Below are 16,008 nucleotides of genomic sequence, written 5' to 3' on the forward strand. Positions count from 1 at the left end.
TATTTTTATTTTCGTCAACTTCAACAGAGAATTGAAATTCTAAAGTATACATTTCTGTTAACTTTCTAAAACAAAAATTCCTTCCATCTTAAATCTTGAATTTGTTTAAAAATATTTTGAGTTTTTTACTTTCTTTAGTAGACTGAATTATGAAAGATACTGCTATATTCAGAATTTAATCATTGAGTTTCGAATCGCCTCTTTCAACTGTTTTCTCTTAACGAAGCTTGAAATGAGATAACAACTGTTCAACAGAAGCCTTTTCTTTGATTCGGTGCTAATCGTTTATGACGAGAGCTTAAAAAATAAAACAGATAAAAGCAAGGCTTGCAAAAAAATATTAACTCATTTCATTTTTTATAGTAACATCAATATATGTCAATAAATTTGAACAGAAAGGCTACGCTCTGACTTTGAGGTCATTTACATTCTTTTCAATTGGGAAAATTTTTATTTGATAAAAGTTCAATCAAACTCCGATGATGGAATGGAATAAAAACAGGATTTCTTTCAAGAATAATCACCTCTAGCTAAATACACAAAACATAATTTACATTCAATCGGCTCATTTATTGCCTGTTCTCTGTACCATCGAGCATATTGCTAAACAATTCCCAGACGCTAAACCCTGTACCTCGACAGCGAGTTGAGATTCGAGAGACGACCGAGTGGTCGCGCCACGCAACAGATCGGAGTTGAAAGTGGTTCCTGCACCCGCCAGCCGAAAGAGCCACTGTTCACAACTCAGCGAATGAGAAAAAGGAACCTACAGATAACAATGAAAATCAAATTTTCTGAATTTTTTAAAACGTCCTTATATAAATATTATCAAACTTCAATTTTTAAGCAAGTAGATTTGGCTCGAATTAAATTTCTTTTTTTAATTACTAAACTGGCTCGTTTTTACCTGGTTTTTACAACACTTTTAATTTATTATGCTATAAGAAATTGAATTAAGTATTAAATTAAACAAGTTTATTTAATATTAAAAATTTGGTAAGAATTGTTGATGGTTCGGAACCATTCATCAAGATAACGCCTGCTGTGGCGGACTCTAGGCCATCCGCATGACATTTGCGTCACGCCGGTTGCCTACCTGGTTGCATTTGCTCATTTCCTTTCACGCAACAGGACATTTTCATACACGAAATCGAAAAATAAAATTCAACGGCAGATGTTAAGGATAATGAAAGTCAATGACAATCGTGATTTTTGGCACGTCAGTTTATTACAACAAAACCTCCTCTTTATAGTTTTCCATATTTTAACATCTATGCATTTTTTGGTCACGTAGAACTCTTTGAGCAACCCAGTCTCTTCGGAAATTCCCTCTTCTTTGAACTACGTCAAATCATTTTTAAATACCTGCATATTTCCCTAACGGAGGAGAGCGGCAAGAAGACCATGAAATAGATTTGTGAATTGATTTTTCCTTTCAACAACTATATAGATCAACGAAAACGCCAAACATGCATAAGAATCTACACATAAACACTTCAAATATATATTTATATAGCAGCATATTGCTCTTCGCTTAAATTTTTTTCATTCACTTCTTCCCAAAAATGCAGGTTTACCCTGAATAGCTTCGTTTCTGAGTGATATGACATCGAGAGGGACACTTCAGTTTTTTATTTAACATTGTAACATTATATTAATAGGTACAACAGGTTTTGGCACAGCAGACCTGGGCGTATCACATTCATCAAGGACTAGAATTAATTTTTCCTTTTCCACATTTGACAGAAATACATTCATATTTATCCACTCTTGAATATTCCATACATTTTTACTCTTTCAACGAAAAATTATTGCAAATAGAACACTAGTTTTATATTAGGTACACCGAATTTTCAACAAATTGTCATTTTTTTCTCACATTTAAAAGCGTTTTTTTTTTCTCCGCACCTAAATCGTGGTGGTGCACTCGGATTGGTCGGTTGCGGGTCAGATGTCGACGGCCTTGGTCGGGTCCGCCTCGTCCAGCTCGGCGGCCGACTCGACTCGGCTCGGCCGCAGCGGCTCGAAGGCCGTGTGCTCGTTTGCACTGGGGGGCCCCGAGCGGCGGGCGGGGGGCCCGAAATCGGCCTGGGCCCGCCGACGGGCGACCACCTCGTACTGGTTGCAGCAACAACAGCACAGAGGCCCAGCGTGCGCTACCAAGATGCGGCGGAAGGCTTCTCGGAACTCGGTGTTGAAAATCGAGTAGATAACCGGGTTGAATGCGCTGTTTGAATAGCCCAGCCACGTCAGAATCTGTTAAAAATTTCATTTTGAAATTATTTCACATACACTTTAAAATGTTTTGAGGAAAGGGAAAGTTATGAATTCTTAATACTGCTAAATACTAAATTTTCTTCATTTATTTCTCATAATTTGATTAGTTTAAACAAAATTAAATTAAATAATATTTTTAAGCCAAAAAGTGTCCGCTGCAAATATATTATAGCATTTAATTCAAATTAAAAGTTCCAATAAAGTTTGGTTTCTTATTTCACTTCAATTTTATCAATTAAGCACAATTCAGTGTTAAATTTTTTTGTTTTCTTTCTACGTTGATTTTTTTTAAAGTTTGAAATTTGGGCAATTTTTTTTTTTGTTTATCTTTACCTTAAATGCTATGTCAGGAATGCAAGTCTTGCAAAACGCGGCCACAATGTTGACCACGAAGAAAGGAACCCAGCAGACGAGGAACACGCCCATGATGATGCCGACTGTGATGGCCGCTTTGTGGTCTGACACGTGGCACGGCGGCGCCACAGCGGCGCCATTCACGTGCATCGGCCGCGTCACCGCGCGAATGCTCTTGACGTGGCGCTGTGCGTACAAGTAAAGCCGAATGTAAATGCCGACCTGAAAATTGACAACGTTTTATAATTTTAAATATTCAAATCACTTGAAAGTAGTTCAAAAATGTAAAGCTTAATTTTTGAGATAAAACTGGAAATAACAACGTTAATTGTTGATTTTTTAGTATTATTTTTTCCTCCGGGAATTGTGGTTGCCATGTTCCATAAAAAAATAGATAATTATACAGGTAACTCTAAGGATCTCGAGAAATTTACAATAAAGTTATTAACAACACTTTGGATGTGTTTGTTTTCCTGGTTGTTGAAATAAAATTATAATAATTTGCAAAAATAAAAAATAAAATAATTTTTTCAGAATACATTCTGATTTTGTAGAATTATATCTAAAGGATTGAAAAAAAATCTCTTTAAAATTTTTTATAAAATAAAAATGATTTAAATTGAATTTAATTTTTCATAACTAAAAAAAATAACATTTAATTTTTAATAGCAAATAAATGTTTTTTTTATTTATTTTTTACCATGACGACGCAGGGCACAATAAAACTGATGCATGAGGAGACAACAGCGTAGGTGGGTGTCAGGTCAAGAGCGCAGGTCGGCAGGCCATCAGCTGTCACCGGGACCAACTCGCTCAAAGGTGGCCGGTGGAGGTTGAAGGAGATGGGCACGAAACTAATCAGGGCGGCCAAAAGCCACACTCCGGCAATCAGGGCGCAAACCACCCTCCGAGTGACCCAGCGGCCGTAACGCAGAGGGTCCTATGAAAGGTCACGATAATTATCACATCCTACCCTGAGAAAGGGTGCATACCTTTATGTGGATGTACCGGTCCAGGGAGATGGCGCACAAGTTGAGAATGGACGCCGTCGAGCACATGACGTCGAAGGCGACCCAAGTGTCGCAAAACTGAGCCCCGAACGGCCAGTAGCCGAGCAGGTCGTTGACCCCAGCGAAGGTCATCACGAGGGCGGCGACGAAGGCGTCGGCGATCGCCAGGGAGGCGAGGAAAAGGTTGCCGATTTTGCGCAAACTGCGGTCTGTGAAGATTGCAGCGCAGACTAGAGCGTTTCCGGCGATTGACAATGTGATTAGCAGGACAATCAATGTGCCTAAAATTACAAATTAAATTTTGAATTATTATTTTAAATTTTCAAAAATAGTTTTTTTTATAAAAAAAAAATGAAAAAGTAATATTGAAATTTTTTACTTCAAAATATAAAAATTCAATTACTGAATAAAATTTTTAGAGGAAATGAATCAAAGCTAGCCTTTTATTTATTTATTTTTTACGAGAATTTTTATACCATTTAGAAAAAAATTTCAAACTTTTTAAGAAATTATTTTTGGCATACCAAGGAAAATTAGAAAGAGAAGGGAGAAGGGGTCGTCCGCATCAGGGTCCTCGCCACCCCCGCCGTCCAACACAATGGTGGTGCTGTTGTTGCCCTCCATATATGCACTGTCAACCCCTGAAAACCGACACAGACGTTAATTAATAAGCGAATCGATTTTCAAGCAAGATTGATCGAGTATGCACGGGAAAGGGGCCACGCGCGAAAATAAATTTTGATTAATGAGAGTGGAATCTAGTTTACGCGTTCGGATTCGGAGCACATCCCCTTTACTCTCGCGGGCAGACCCTCCATGATTAAAAACAATTAATGGGTCTTAAAGAGAGCGGCATCGGCGCTCAACTTTACGGCGAGTGCAATTTGCCACGGAAATGGTGTCACTTTTTATTGGGATATCAGGAGGCTGTTAAAAGAGAAAAAGAGCAGGGTCATTGTGAGGGATGATGCCGATGGCTTCAAAAAAGACACCCTCGAAGAGAAAAAATTACGAGCGAGTAACATTTCCGAGAACGTTAATTGTCATGATTCTTTAATATTTGATGGAATGTTTGAAAACTTTTAAAAGCTTAAAGTTTTGTAATTTGCAGATAATGAAAGTTGTAAGGCCATTATTGTAACAAAAAGTGGAAAAAGTTCACAAGTATAAGTGGTTGAGGCCATATAATTTAAATTTATTTACGCGAACGACTCTACGATAATGGCTTTCACCTTGAACAAACTTCGTCCTGAAACTTATCAATTTGGACTCAAGAACTGATCTGGATCGTTTGACTCATCAAATTAATTATATTATTAAAAGATTACTGAAAACTTTGAAGTTTTTACATTTTTCTTGGAAAATATTTTGAATGTTTTATATTTTTGCAATGCATTAATGGAATTTTGGTTTGTTCCTATAAAAACTTTAAATTCCATTAACGCACACTACACACAATTCCATCAGGCTGCATTTTAGAAACATTCAGTGCAATTTAAAAACTTATTTATATGGTCAAATTGTGATGGAAATATGTCAGAAAACTTAATTAAAATTCGAGAGAGCTAGAAGTATTTACTTCTTCTTTAAATTTTTTATTTCTTAAAAAAAAATTAGTCTAATTTTGATTTGTTTTAAACAAAATGAATTATTTGTCTGAATTTCCTTTTTGCATCGATGAATTCAGATAAGATTGTAACCCTTTAGAAATAGAATATCTGGGGCTCTTCAGGGCTGAGCTCAATTCTCTCAGCACCTGTCCGTGTCACATATCATGACAAAACAGCGCGCTTTTGAAATTCCCGCAAGAATTGCCACCGTTAAAAGCGAATTTGTGTCCCAGAAATAATGTATTCAGAAGTTGAACGAGAAAAGGCGATCCCTGCTCAGTTGTCATCGATCGGGCTCGCGGATGACGGATCTTGTCATCGTCGGGCCGCATTATGCTTTGCGACGCCTCGTTAACTTAACTGCTGCCTTCAAACCTGCCTAATGGTTATAAATCGCGAGGTAGAAAGAGAGAGAGAGAGAGAGAGAGAGAAAAAAGGGCACGATTGATTTCCTTTTACGGTTGCGAATTTTTTATTCACTTGCCCATCTTGATTCACTGCGCTCGAGGTCGCGACGGTCATTTAACAACTCCACACTGGTTGCTCTTTTGCTTTCTGTAATGGTCCGCAGGGAATAAGTTTCCGTTCAGAAGAGAAAACATAAAATATCAGTGAGCTATACATTTCAAGTGGGATAAAAAATATCCCACTATTTATTTTTTTCTCCATTCTAAAGAAACTAAAAGAAATTGTAAATTAATGAATCGGCAATGGATATAAATTTTGTGATAATTAATTTCTTTCATCTTTTAGTATTTAATTTGGATTTTTTTTAAGCATTGAACTGTTACGTTACGATTTTTCAAAAATTATTTGATTTAACAATTTTATTCTCCACCTCTTTTTCAATTTAACCTTCAGATTTTTGTTTTTCGGAAAAAGTATTTAATCTGTAAAATATGTCAGTATAATGTTAGGGATGATGAATTTAATATGTAGCACATTTCACTCTTGTGTGGGCAAAGCAGCCCCGAGCCATCGCCGCAGCTTCCTTTTCGCATCGCCCGGTCGCTTTGAGACAAGCACTTAAAAGGATGCGACCCTCTTTATACACGCGAAATGTATCCGTATCGCATTCTCGACGGCGCGCCTCAAATAACGGGTGAGTGACATCTCGGGCATCAGACACCCACAACTGCTTCGCCGAACGGACGGTCCATCGATCACCACGGATTATGTGGACGAGATCGGTTATTGGAAGCGAAATGCCCTTCAAATTATACGTGTGGAGGCACAAGAGCTAGGGCCTTCTTAGAATAGCCACATTTGCAATAACATTTTGTACATCAAAGGTAGAATTATTGTGGAAAATGTGACGCTAGACTGAAGATTCCAAGAAATTTAGTTAATGATTATTTTTACAACCAGACATACATTTAGGCCAGGAAATTTTGAAGTTGGCATTGCTTCTTTAAAATAAATGGCAACAAAAATTGTTTGATAGCTTTAAATTAAATTGCCATTGACAAGGACGTGTGACCCACCACAGCATGTTCTTTTAGTGTTTTAGAAATTAGAACAATTATATATTCTAGATTAATAAATATAATTTTTTTTAACGAAAAAGCGGATGTTTCTAGCACTTGATAAGTAATGATGTTAAAAAATTTAAAAAGAAGAACTATAAATTTAGATAATACAGTATTAATGAAATTTTTTATATTATTTTTCATAAATCCAGAACGGATTCTAAGAGAAAGCTATAAATTTAATTAATATTCAGAATCTTGTCACCTTTTTTTACTTTTTACTAAATAAGGAAGGAGCTATTTATCAAAATATCAAAATTAATCCTTTAAATTTTTTAAATGCATTTTCTGATGACTTGATTCGCCTCAGTTTCGAGTTTCGAAATGTAAACCTAGCGTGTCCACTTGAGCTATGTTCACTAGTTTTTGCGGTTCCCTTGGCAGCCCAGGTCGATACACGTTCCAAATTTGCATATTCGCGGTCCGCGCGCAAAGGGACGTGTGTGTTTGTGTTGGGGCGACGATTGAGAAACGAGAGATGGAAATTATGCAGGCCCGCGGCGCACCGGCGGCTGCTCCCGCGGTCAATGGCCATGGCGCTGCCGCCAAATGCAAATCGCACCAAAGAGCTCAGCGAAAGCGAGAGTTGAGAAAGGGCAGAATTTGGTCATATATGAGCAAGCCAGCGAGTTTATATGTAATCGCACGGCTGCTGATCAAAGTGCACTGACGTCAAAAGCGTAATAATATATCAAAGGGCATAATGTTGAATTCATTTTGAATACTTTTACATGAGGCGATGTTTTTCATTTGAAGTTAAATTATCCGGTTGATTGATCAAGAAGTGCCTATAGGGAAAATAAAATGGAGCACTCTCTATAGTTATGACTAATGGATGATTCACTGAAAAGTGAGATTGACGGAAATTTGTGGTTTCATTTCAAGAAATTCAAGACAAATATTTAATTTTTTATTTATTTTCTCATTATGTTTTTTTTTTCATTTTATTAATTCAAAGGAAATTGCATTGTGGCGCGATTATTTATCACAAACAAGGAAGTTTCTATTATCAAATACGCAGCCAAGATTGCTCCAATCTGGAAACGCCATATTTATCTTGGTGTTTGGATTTTCTTTTTATTGAACGCAGTACTGTTTCTGTGAGCGGTTTTGAAAATGGGTGGCTGTTACAGCAGATACAGAGAGCAGCATCGTCCAAGCAGTTTGTTCCTCGACGATGGACCAGGTATGTTGTTAAAAGTGTTAAAAGTATCAATTCAATCATCATGATTTTTTTTAAATTCAGTGCGACGAGGAAGTAACAACATCTACCAGACTTTGAGGCCCTTTGGAAGTAAACCAAACTATAGTATGAAATGACGTTTAAGATTCAATTTAATTAATTTTCCGCTTTCGGTTCAGATATTCTGTCAAATCCTCCAGTGCAAGCTGGTCAAAAGGTAGTGATCGGCATTCATAACTTCCATGCCGAGGAGAAGGGGGATATCTCATTCAATCGGAATGACAGGATGGTCGTCGTTGACGAATCAGAGTGAGAACATTGTTATTCAAATTTTTGAATAATTTTATATTTTAAACCCCAAAAAATCTAATTTTGTTTTCAAAGTTGCTATGATTAAAATTTATATTAAAATTACAATTAATTGATCATTTGTGGAAAATTGCTACTTTTCCATTCTAATATTTTAAATTTCCCAGTAATAATTTAATATTTCCTAACTGTAATGACGTAATAAATTTATTCATCGTGAAATTTTATGGTCTTTTTAATTGAAAGTTGTTGACAAATTTTACTCTAAATAAAAAAAACTCTGGAAAATAATATTATTTATTCACAATTATTATACCTGACTGAAGTTAGCGATAGCGATAGCGTTAGCAGCGACGGAAAAAAGCAGGGTGCCAACCTAAGAAATTTGGAGGTTGATTCAAACACAATATTAATAGTTTAGGTCAAAACCCACCCTCTCAGTAACAAGTTATGTGGCTTAAAATGTTCTTCTTTGACCCTGTTATCATTTTTCGACGTAAAAAACATTTGCATCCCCATACCGGAATTAAATTAAAAAATAAAAGATTTTCACCCTCCACTTTATCCGTGAAAAATCAATGTTATCTAAATTTAAATAAAACCCACCCTCTCACGGGGTTCATATTCACCATACTGACGTAAAAAATGACGAGAAACAAGATGTTGAGCTGAAAAACTTTTGCATGTCACCCCTTCATCCCCTATTTTCGAAATTGAAAATTTGAGGGGTGGTTTCGGTCAAAACCCACCCTCTCAGTAACAAGTTATGTGGCTTAAAATGTTCTTCTTTGACCCTGTTATCATTTTTCGACGTAAAAAACATTTGCATCCCCATACCGGAATTAAATTAAAAAATAAAAGATTTTCACCCTCCACTTTATCCGTGAAAAATCAATGTTATCTAAATTTAAATAAAACCCACCCTCTCACGGGGTTCATATTCTTAATACTGACGTAAAAAATGACGAAAAACAAGATTTTGAGCTGAAAAACTTTTGCATGTCACCCCTTCATCCCCTAATTACAATTTTAAAATTTTAAGGGGTGGTTTCGGTCAAATCCCACCCTCTCAGTAACAAGTTATGTGGCTTAAAATGTTCCTCTTTGACCATGTCATCAGTTTTCAATGTAAAAACATTTGCATTCCCATACCGGAATTAAATTAAAAAATAAAAGATTTTCACCCTGCACTTTATCCGTGAAAAATCAATGTTATCTAAATTTAAATAAAACCCACCCTCTCACGGGGTTCATATTCTTAATACTGACGTAAAAAATGACAAAAAACAAGATTTTGAGCTGAAAAACTTTTGCATGTCACCCCTTCATCCCCTAATTACAATTTTAAAATTTTAAGGGGTGGTTTCGGTCAAATCCCACCCTCTCAGTAACAAGTTATGTGGCTTAAAATGTTCCTCTTTGACCATGTCATCAGTTTTCAATGTAAAAACATTTGCATTCCCATACCGGAATTAAATTAAAAAATAAAAGATTTTCACCCTCCACTTTATCCGTGAAAAATCAATGTTATCTAAATTTAAATAAAACCCACCCTCTCACGGGGTTCATATTCTTAATACTGACGTAAAAAATGACAAAAAACAAGATTTTGAGCTGAAAAACTTTTGCATGTCACCCCTTCATCCCCTAATTTCAATTTTAAAATTTTGAGGGGTGGTTTCGGCAATAACCCGCCCTTTTAGGCACCAAAACTACGACCTTCAATGTTACTCTTTGACTCTTTTATCAGTTTTCGTGGGGAATATCAAATGCATCCCTCTTACTGAATATAAGAAAAATTTATAGATTTTCACTTTTGAATTTTTTTTTTAAAATCTTAGTGAAGCCCATCCTCTTATAGAATTCATATTCACAAGTTTGTCATAATAAAAAATGACGAGAAAGAAGAATCTGAGATAAAAAAATGATTTCATCTCACCTCTTCCGCTGCTTATTCCAAAAATTTTTTATAGTGGTTTCGTCAAGAACCCACGGAACACACCCTCTGCGGCAACCAAAAACTGACTCAAAATGTTACAGTTTGACCCCTGTTTCAGTTTCTGTAGAGAATATCTATTGCATCCCCACACCTGAAATTATTGTATCAATCTGTAAATTATTGTTATTGCTTAAAATAGCATTCTTTTTTTTTAAACGGCCTCGTTCGTGTATTAATTTTTTACTAATCTACTTTCAAAATGGACTGTTAAACAACCAAGATAAATAATTATTAAATATTTTTTCTGCAAAAAGTTTTACTGAAACTGTTCAAGAAAAACTTATCTTAACAAGAGTAAAATATGTACGTATACAAAATTATTCGTTCTTAACCTGAAAGAAATTTATATCATTCATAAATTCCATTGAATACCATCTCACCCTAGAGTGCATTCTACAGTTATTTAAATATTTAAAAGTAAAAAAAGTGAAAATTTTTCAACCTGTAGACTTGTAGAGATTGCTTAATATTAATAAAAAAAAGGAATAATAAATGGGGCCCACGCAACAGATTTTTCGTAGAAAAATCTAGAAATATGGCTGAACAGATATGTGCGTTGATTTCAATAATGAAAAAAAAAGAAGAAATTGGGCTGCAATTCTCATTTTGGTTGAAAATTATATGAATAATGGACCGTTGTGGTTTGAAATTGGTTGATTGATTTTTCCGTGAAACATATAAGAATATCATAATTTCTTTTTTTCATTATTCTAACCCAAAAATTTGAAAAAAAAAATCACGAGGAAAATATTGATTAATATTATTATAATATCATTTGGGGATGAGGCCTAATATAAAACAAAATATTTGAGGAGAAAAGGGTTTGATTGTTGTTTCCTCGCGAATAAAATTGAGAAGGCGCGGATAAATAATTTGAATTTAAGTCGGATTGTGTTTTTCGAGTTGCTTAATGTTAGCCAAAAATAATATGACAATACAACAATATGTTTATGATGCGCCTGCAAACATAATTCATGAGCTTCAAAATTATTTTATTATTCAAATTTTTGTAAAAAATGGATATAAAAAGCGTTTACAACAAATTACTGTATTGATGACAAAATTATTTTGTGTAGTAATTGTATTCAAAAAAATTTCGGCAGCAGCCAGCAGCCGAAACACATACAGAAGGATATTTTTTTTCTAAAACAATTAATAGCTTGAAGATCACCAAAACTATCAAGGAAAAAGTCTTTAAAAACACCACGAACCCACCCTCCGTAAAGAAGTTCTACCTCAATACGATAATTAGTTAAAATGTATTTAAAATTTATTTCAAAATTCCCGTATGGGGATGCAAATGTTTGATATGACGGACAAACTGATAGGAGGGTAAAAGAGGAAAATTTTGAGCCACATAACTTAAATTTTAATTTTTCATGCACAAAATGCAGGGTGAAAATATTCTATTTTTTAATTTTATTCCGGTATGGGGATGCAAATATTTTTTACATTTGAAACTGATAACAGGGTCAAAGAGGAACATTTTAAGCCACATAACTTGTTACTGAGAGGGTGGGTTTTGACCGAAACCACCCCTCAAATTTTAAATTTCGAAAATAGGGGATGAAGGGGTGACATGCAAAAGTTTTTCAGCTCGAAATCTTGTTTCTCGTCATTTTTTACGTCAGTATGGTGAATATGAACCCCGTGAGAGGGTGGGTTTTATGTAAATTTAGATAACATTGATATTTCACGGTTAAAGTGGAGGGTGAAAATCTTTTATTTTTTAATTTAATTCCGGTATGGGGATGCAAATGTTTTTTACATTTGAAACTGATAACAGGGTCCAAGAGGAACATTTTAAGCCACATAACTTGTTACTGAGAGGGTGGGTTTTGACCGAAACCACCCCTCAAAATTTTAAAATTGAAAATAGGGAATGAAGGGGTGACACGCAAAAGTTTTTTAGCTCGAAATCTTGTTTCTTGTCATTTTTTACGTCAGAATGGTGAATATGAACCTTGTAAGAGGGTGGGTTTTAGTTTAATTTAGAATATTTTATTTTTTTGCGCACAAAGTGCAGGGTGAAAATCGTTTATTTTTTAATTTAATTCCGGTATGGGGATGCAAATGTTTTTTACATTTGAAACTGATAACAGGGCCAAAAAGGAACATTTTAAGCCACATAACTTGTTACTGAGGGGGTGGGTTTTAAACGAAACCACCCTTCAAATTTTAAAATACGAAATTAGGGGATGAAGGGGTGACATGCAAAAGTTTTTTAGCTCGAAATCTTATTTCTCGTCAATTTTTACGTCAGTATGGTGAATATGAACCCCGTGAAAGGGTGGGTTTTAATTAAATTTAGATAACATTTATTTTTCACGGATAAAGTGCAGGGTGAAAATCTTTTATTTTTTAATTTAATTCCGGTATGGGGATACAAATGTTTTTTACAACGGAAATTGATAACAGGGCCAAAAAGGAACATTTTAAGCCACATAACTTGTTACTGAGAGGGTGGGTTTTGACCGAAACCACCCTTCAAATTTTAAAATACGAAATTAGGGGATGAAGGGGTGACATGCAAAAGTTTTTTAGCTCGAAATCTTATTTCTCGTCAATTTTTACGTCAGTATGGTGAATATGAACCCCGTGAAAGGGTGGGTTTTATTTAAATTTAGAAAACTTTGATTTTTCACGGATAAAGTGCAGGGTGAAAATCTTTTATTTTTTAATTTAATTCCGGTATGGGGATGCAAATGTTTTTTACAATAGAAATTGATAACAGGGCTAGAAAGGAACATTTTAAGCCACATAACTTGTTACTGAGAGGGTGGGTTTTGACCGAAACCACCCTTCAAATTTTAAAATACGAAATTAGGGGATGAAGGGGTGACATGCAAAAGTTTTTTAGCTCGAAATCTTATTTCTCGTCAATTTTTACGTCAGTATGGTGAATATGAACCCCGTGAAAGGGTGGGTTTTAATTAAATTTAGAAAACTTTGATTTTTCACGGATAAAAGTGCAGGGTGAAAATCTTTTATTTTTTAATTTAATTCCGGTATGGGGATGCAAATGTTTTTTACAATGGAAATTGATAACAGGGCCAAAAAGGAACATTTTAAGCCACATAACTTGTTACTGAGGGGGTGGGTTTTGACCGAAACCACCCTTCAAATTTTAAAAAACGAAATTAGGGGATGAAGGGGTGACATGCAAAAGTTTTTTAGCTCGAAATCTTATTTCTCGTCAATTTTTACGTCAGTATGGTGAATTTGAACCCCGTGAAAGGGTGGGTTTTAATTAAATTTAGAAAACTTTGATTTTTCACGGATAAAGTGCAGGGTGAAAATCTTTTATTTTTTAATTTAATTCCGGTATGGGGATGCAAATGTTTTTTACAATAGAAATTGATAACAGGGCTAGAAAGGAACATTTTAAGCCACATAACTTGTTACTGAGAGGGTGGGTTTTGACCGAAACCACCCTTCAAATTTTAAAATACGAAATTAGGGGATGAAGGGGTGACATGCAAAAGTTTTTTAGCTCGAAATCTTATTTCTCGTCAATTTTTACGTCAGTATGGTGAATATGAACCCCGTGAAAGGGTGGGTTTTAATTAAATTTAGAAAACTTTGATTTTTCACGGATAAAAGTGCAGGGTGAAAATCTTTTATTTTTTAATTTAATTCCGGTATGGGGATGCAAATGTTTTTTACAATGGAAATTGATAACAGGGCCAAAAAGGAACATTTTAAGCCACATAACTTGTTACTGAGGGGGTGGGTTTTGACCGAAACCACCCTTCAAATTTTAAAAAACGAAATTAGGGGATGAAGGGGTGACATGCAAAAGTTTTTTAGCTCGAAATCTTATTTCTCGTCAATTTTTACGTCAGTATGGTGAATTTGAACCCCGTGAAAGGGTGGGTTTTAATTAAATTTAGAAAACTTTGATTTTTCACGGATAAAGTGCAGGGTGAAAATCTTTTATTTTTTAATTTATTTCCGGTATGGGGATGCAAATGTTTTTTACAACGGGAACTGATATATGGGTCATTAAGAAACATTTTAAGCCGCCTGCTGCGTTTCTGAGAGGGTGGTTTCATTTCATTTCTATTATTATTGTGTTTATATCAACTACCACATTTCTTAGGTTGGCACCCTGCTTTTTTCTGTAGCTAGCATCGCTATCGCTATCGCTAACTTCAGTCACGTATTATTATTATTATTATTTTTTTTTAATAATTAATTTAATTAATTTTTAAAGCAGGAAATTATAAATTTTTATGAAGGTACATTGCCTCTTTAATTTGGTATAATAATGTCATTGTTTGATGTGTAAGCAAATTTCACGTCTCTCGCGCAGACCTTTTTGTTGCTCATTAGAAAAAAATGTTTGCAGTCCAGGCTGGTTGAAGGTTCATCACATGGCGAATGGTCGAACAGGATATATCCCGGCTAATTATGTCATCAGGGAGAGCAAGCGCCCTATAGAGAACGAAGAGTAAAAATTTATAGAATCCTGTCATTACAAAATTGTGTAATTAACTTGTGTCTGTAGATGGTTTTTCTACAAAATCCCTCGCAAACAGGCAAAAGAATTGCTCCTGAAGAAAGGAAATCCGCGTGGGACGTTCCTTATCAGAGTTTCGGACAGCAATCCGAATGGCTACGTTTTGAGCGTTCTAGACAAAGTGGACAAGGAATACCATGTTAAACACTACAAGATAAAAACGACCACTGACCAATCGCTGTACTACATCTCCTTAAAGTACGAGTTTCTAGACGTGCGAGGAATTGTTAAAGCCTACAGCGGTATGAAATTAATCAAATTAATTGAATATCGAGCTTAAATTATTTTGAAATCTAGATAGCAAATCCGGCCTTTGCTGCAAGTTGACTCAACCGTGTCCCAGGGAAATGGTAGATTTTTTATCTCTTTACCGTAGAGACCAGTTGGAAACTGATCCTAATCAGTTATGCCTAACCAAAGTTGGGAAAGTTTGGCTTGGTATAAACAACCATTAAAAAAAGCAATTAACTTAATTAATCTATTTGAAGGTTCAAACAAAAACCAGCAAGTGACAGTCAAAAAGCTTGGGTCTCCGGAGGCCTTTTCAGAGGAGGCGGAAATGATGAAAATGTTCTGCCACAAGAACTTGGTCGCCATGTATGCAGTTTGCTCAAATGACGAGCCAATGTACTTCATCCAAGAGTTCACAAAAAATGGGTCTCCGCTTGACGGAGAAAACCAAAATGGCCTAATTCATATTTCATTGCAGGTTTGTCAAATAAAGTAATAATTAATTTTTTTCATTAATAATTGTTCTGCCACAGATTGCCAGTGAACTGCTTGGAAAAAATAATCCTGACCCACGCATTTATTAATGTCTGATTGATGGCGGAATTCAATTATTATAAGAAATGACACTAACCCAAGTATATTTATAGTTTACATACATTATTAATTAAATTATCTTCATAAGAATCTCTATATACTAAAAATTTACCACTTTAAAAGGAAATTTTTTATTTTATTCACATTGCGTAAATATTTATTAGCCTCTATTTGGATTTGTATTAAACGTCCATATAACTACATTAAAAAAATTACTTTTCTTTTTGAGTATATCAGTGTAAATTTTTTTTACGATATAAAATTCTGTATAAATCTATTATTCAATGAATTTTTTTGTAATACGTTGAACAAGATTTGAAAAGTTGTGGCAGTTCTATACAAAAAATATATGAGGACTGGGTCCACAGTTTTTTCAGTCTCATCTAAAAA

General features: G+C 35.0%; 2 protein-coding genes across 2 annotated transcripts in view; one reads left to right on the plus strand and one right to left on the minus strand.

Annotated features, from left to right (window-relative positions):
• Positions 1-1,225: 1,225 nt before the first annotated feature.
• Positions 1,226-16,008, minus strand: part of LOC132192876 (dopamine receptor 1-like) — a 53,687-nt gene continuing 38,904 nt past the window's right edge. Inside the window, exons 3-7 of the mRNA XM_059613064.1 lie at positions 4,166-4,282; positions 3,624-3,922; positions 3,332-3,571; positions 2,611-2,853; positions 1,226-2,256 (exon numbers count right to left, since the gene is read on the minus strand). Coding sequence (XP_059469047.1) covers positions 1,948-2,256; positions 2,611-2,853; positions 3,332-3,571; positions 3,624-3,922; positions 4,166-4,265 — 1,191 coding nt within the window. The 5' untranslated portion in view covers positions 4,266-4,282 and the 3' untranslated portion in view covers positions 1,226-1,947. The remainder of the gene's footprint in view (positions 2,257-2,610; positions 2,854-3,331; positions 3,572-3,623; positions 3,923-4,165; positions 4,283-16,008) is intronic.
• LOC132192661 (tyrosine-protein kinase Src64B-like) lies at positions 7,833-15,833 on the plus strand. The gene is made up of 8 exons (XM_059612727.1): positions 7,833-7,966; positions 8,027-8,089; positions 8,143-8,272; positions 14,623-14,724; positions 14,782-15,035; positions 15,091-15,231; positions 15,282-15,502; positions 15,558-15,833. The coding sequence occupies exons 1-8, from the start codon at positions 7,897-7,899 to the stop codon at positions 15,606-15,608; spliced, it is 1,032 nt and encodes a 343-aa protein (XP_059468710.1). The 5' UTR covers positions 7,833-7,896; the 3' UTR covers positions 15,609-15,833.

Source organism: Neocloeon triangulifer, unplaced genomic scaffold, assembly GCF_031216515.1.
Source record: "Neocloeon triangulifer isolate White Clay Creek 2 clone unplaced genomic scaffold, ASM3121651v1 ptg000003l, whole genome shotgun sequence".
NCBI lineage: Eukaryota > Metazoa > Arthropoda > Insecta > Ephemeroptera > Baetidae > Neocloeon > Neocloeon triangulifer.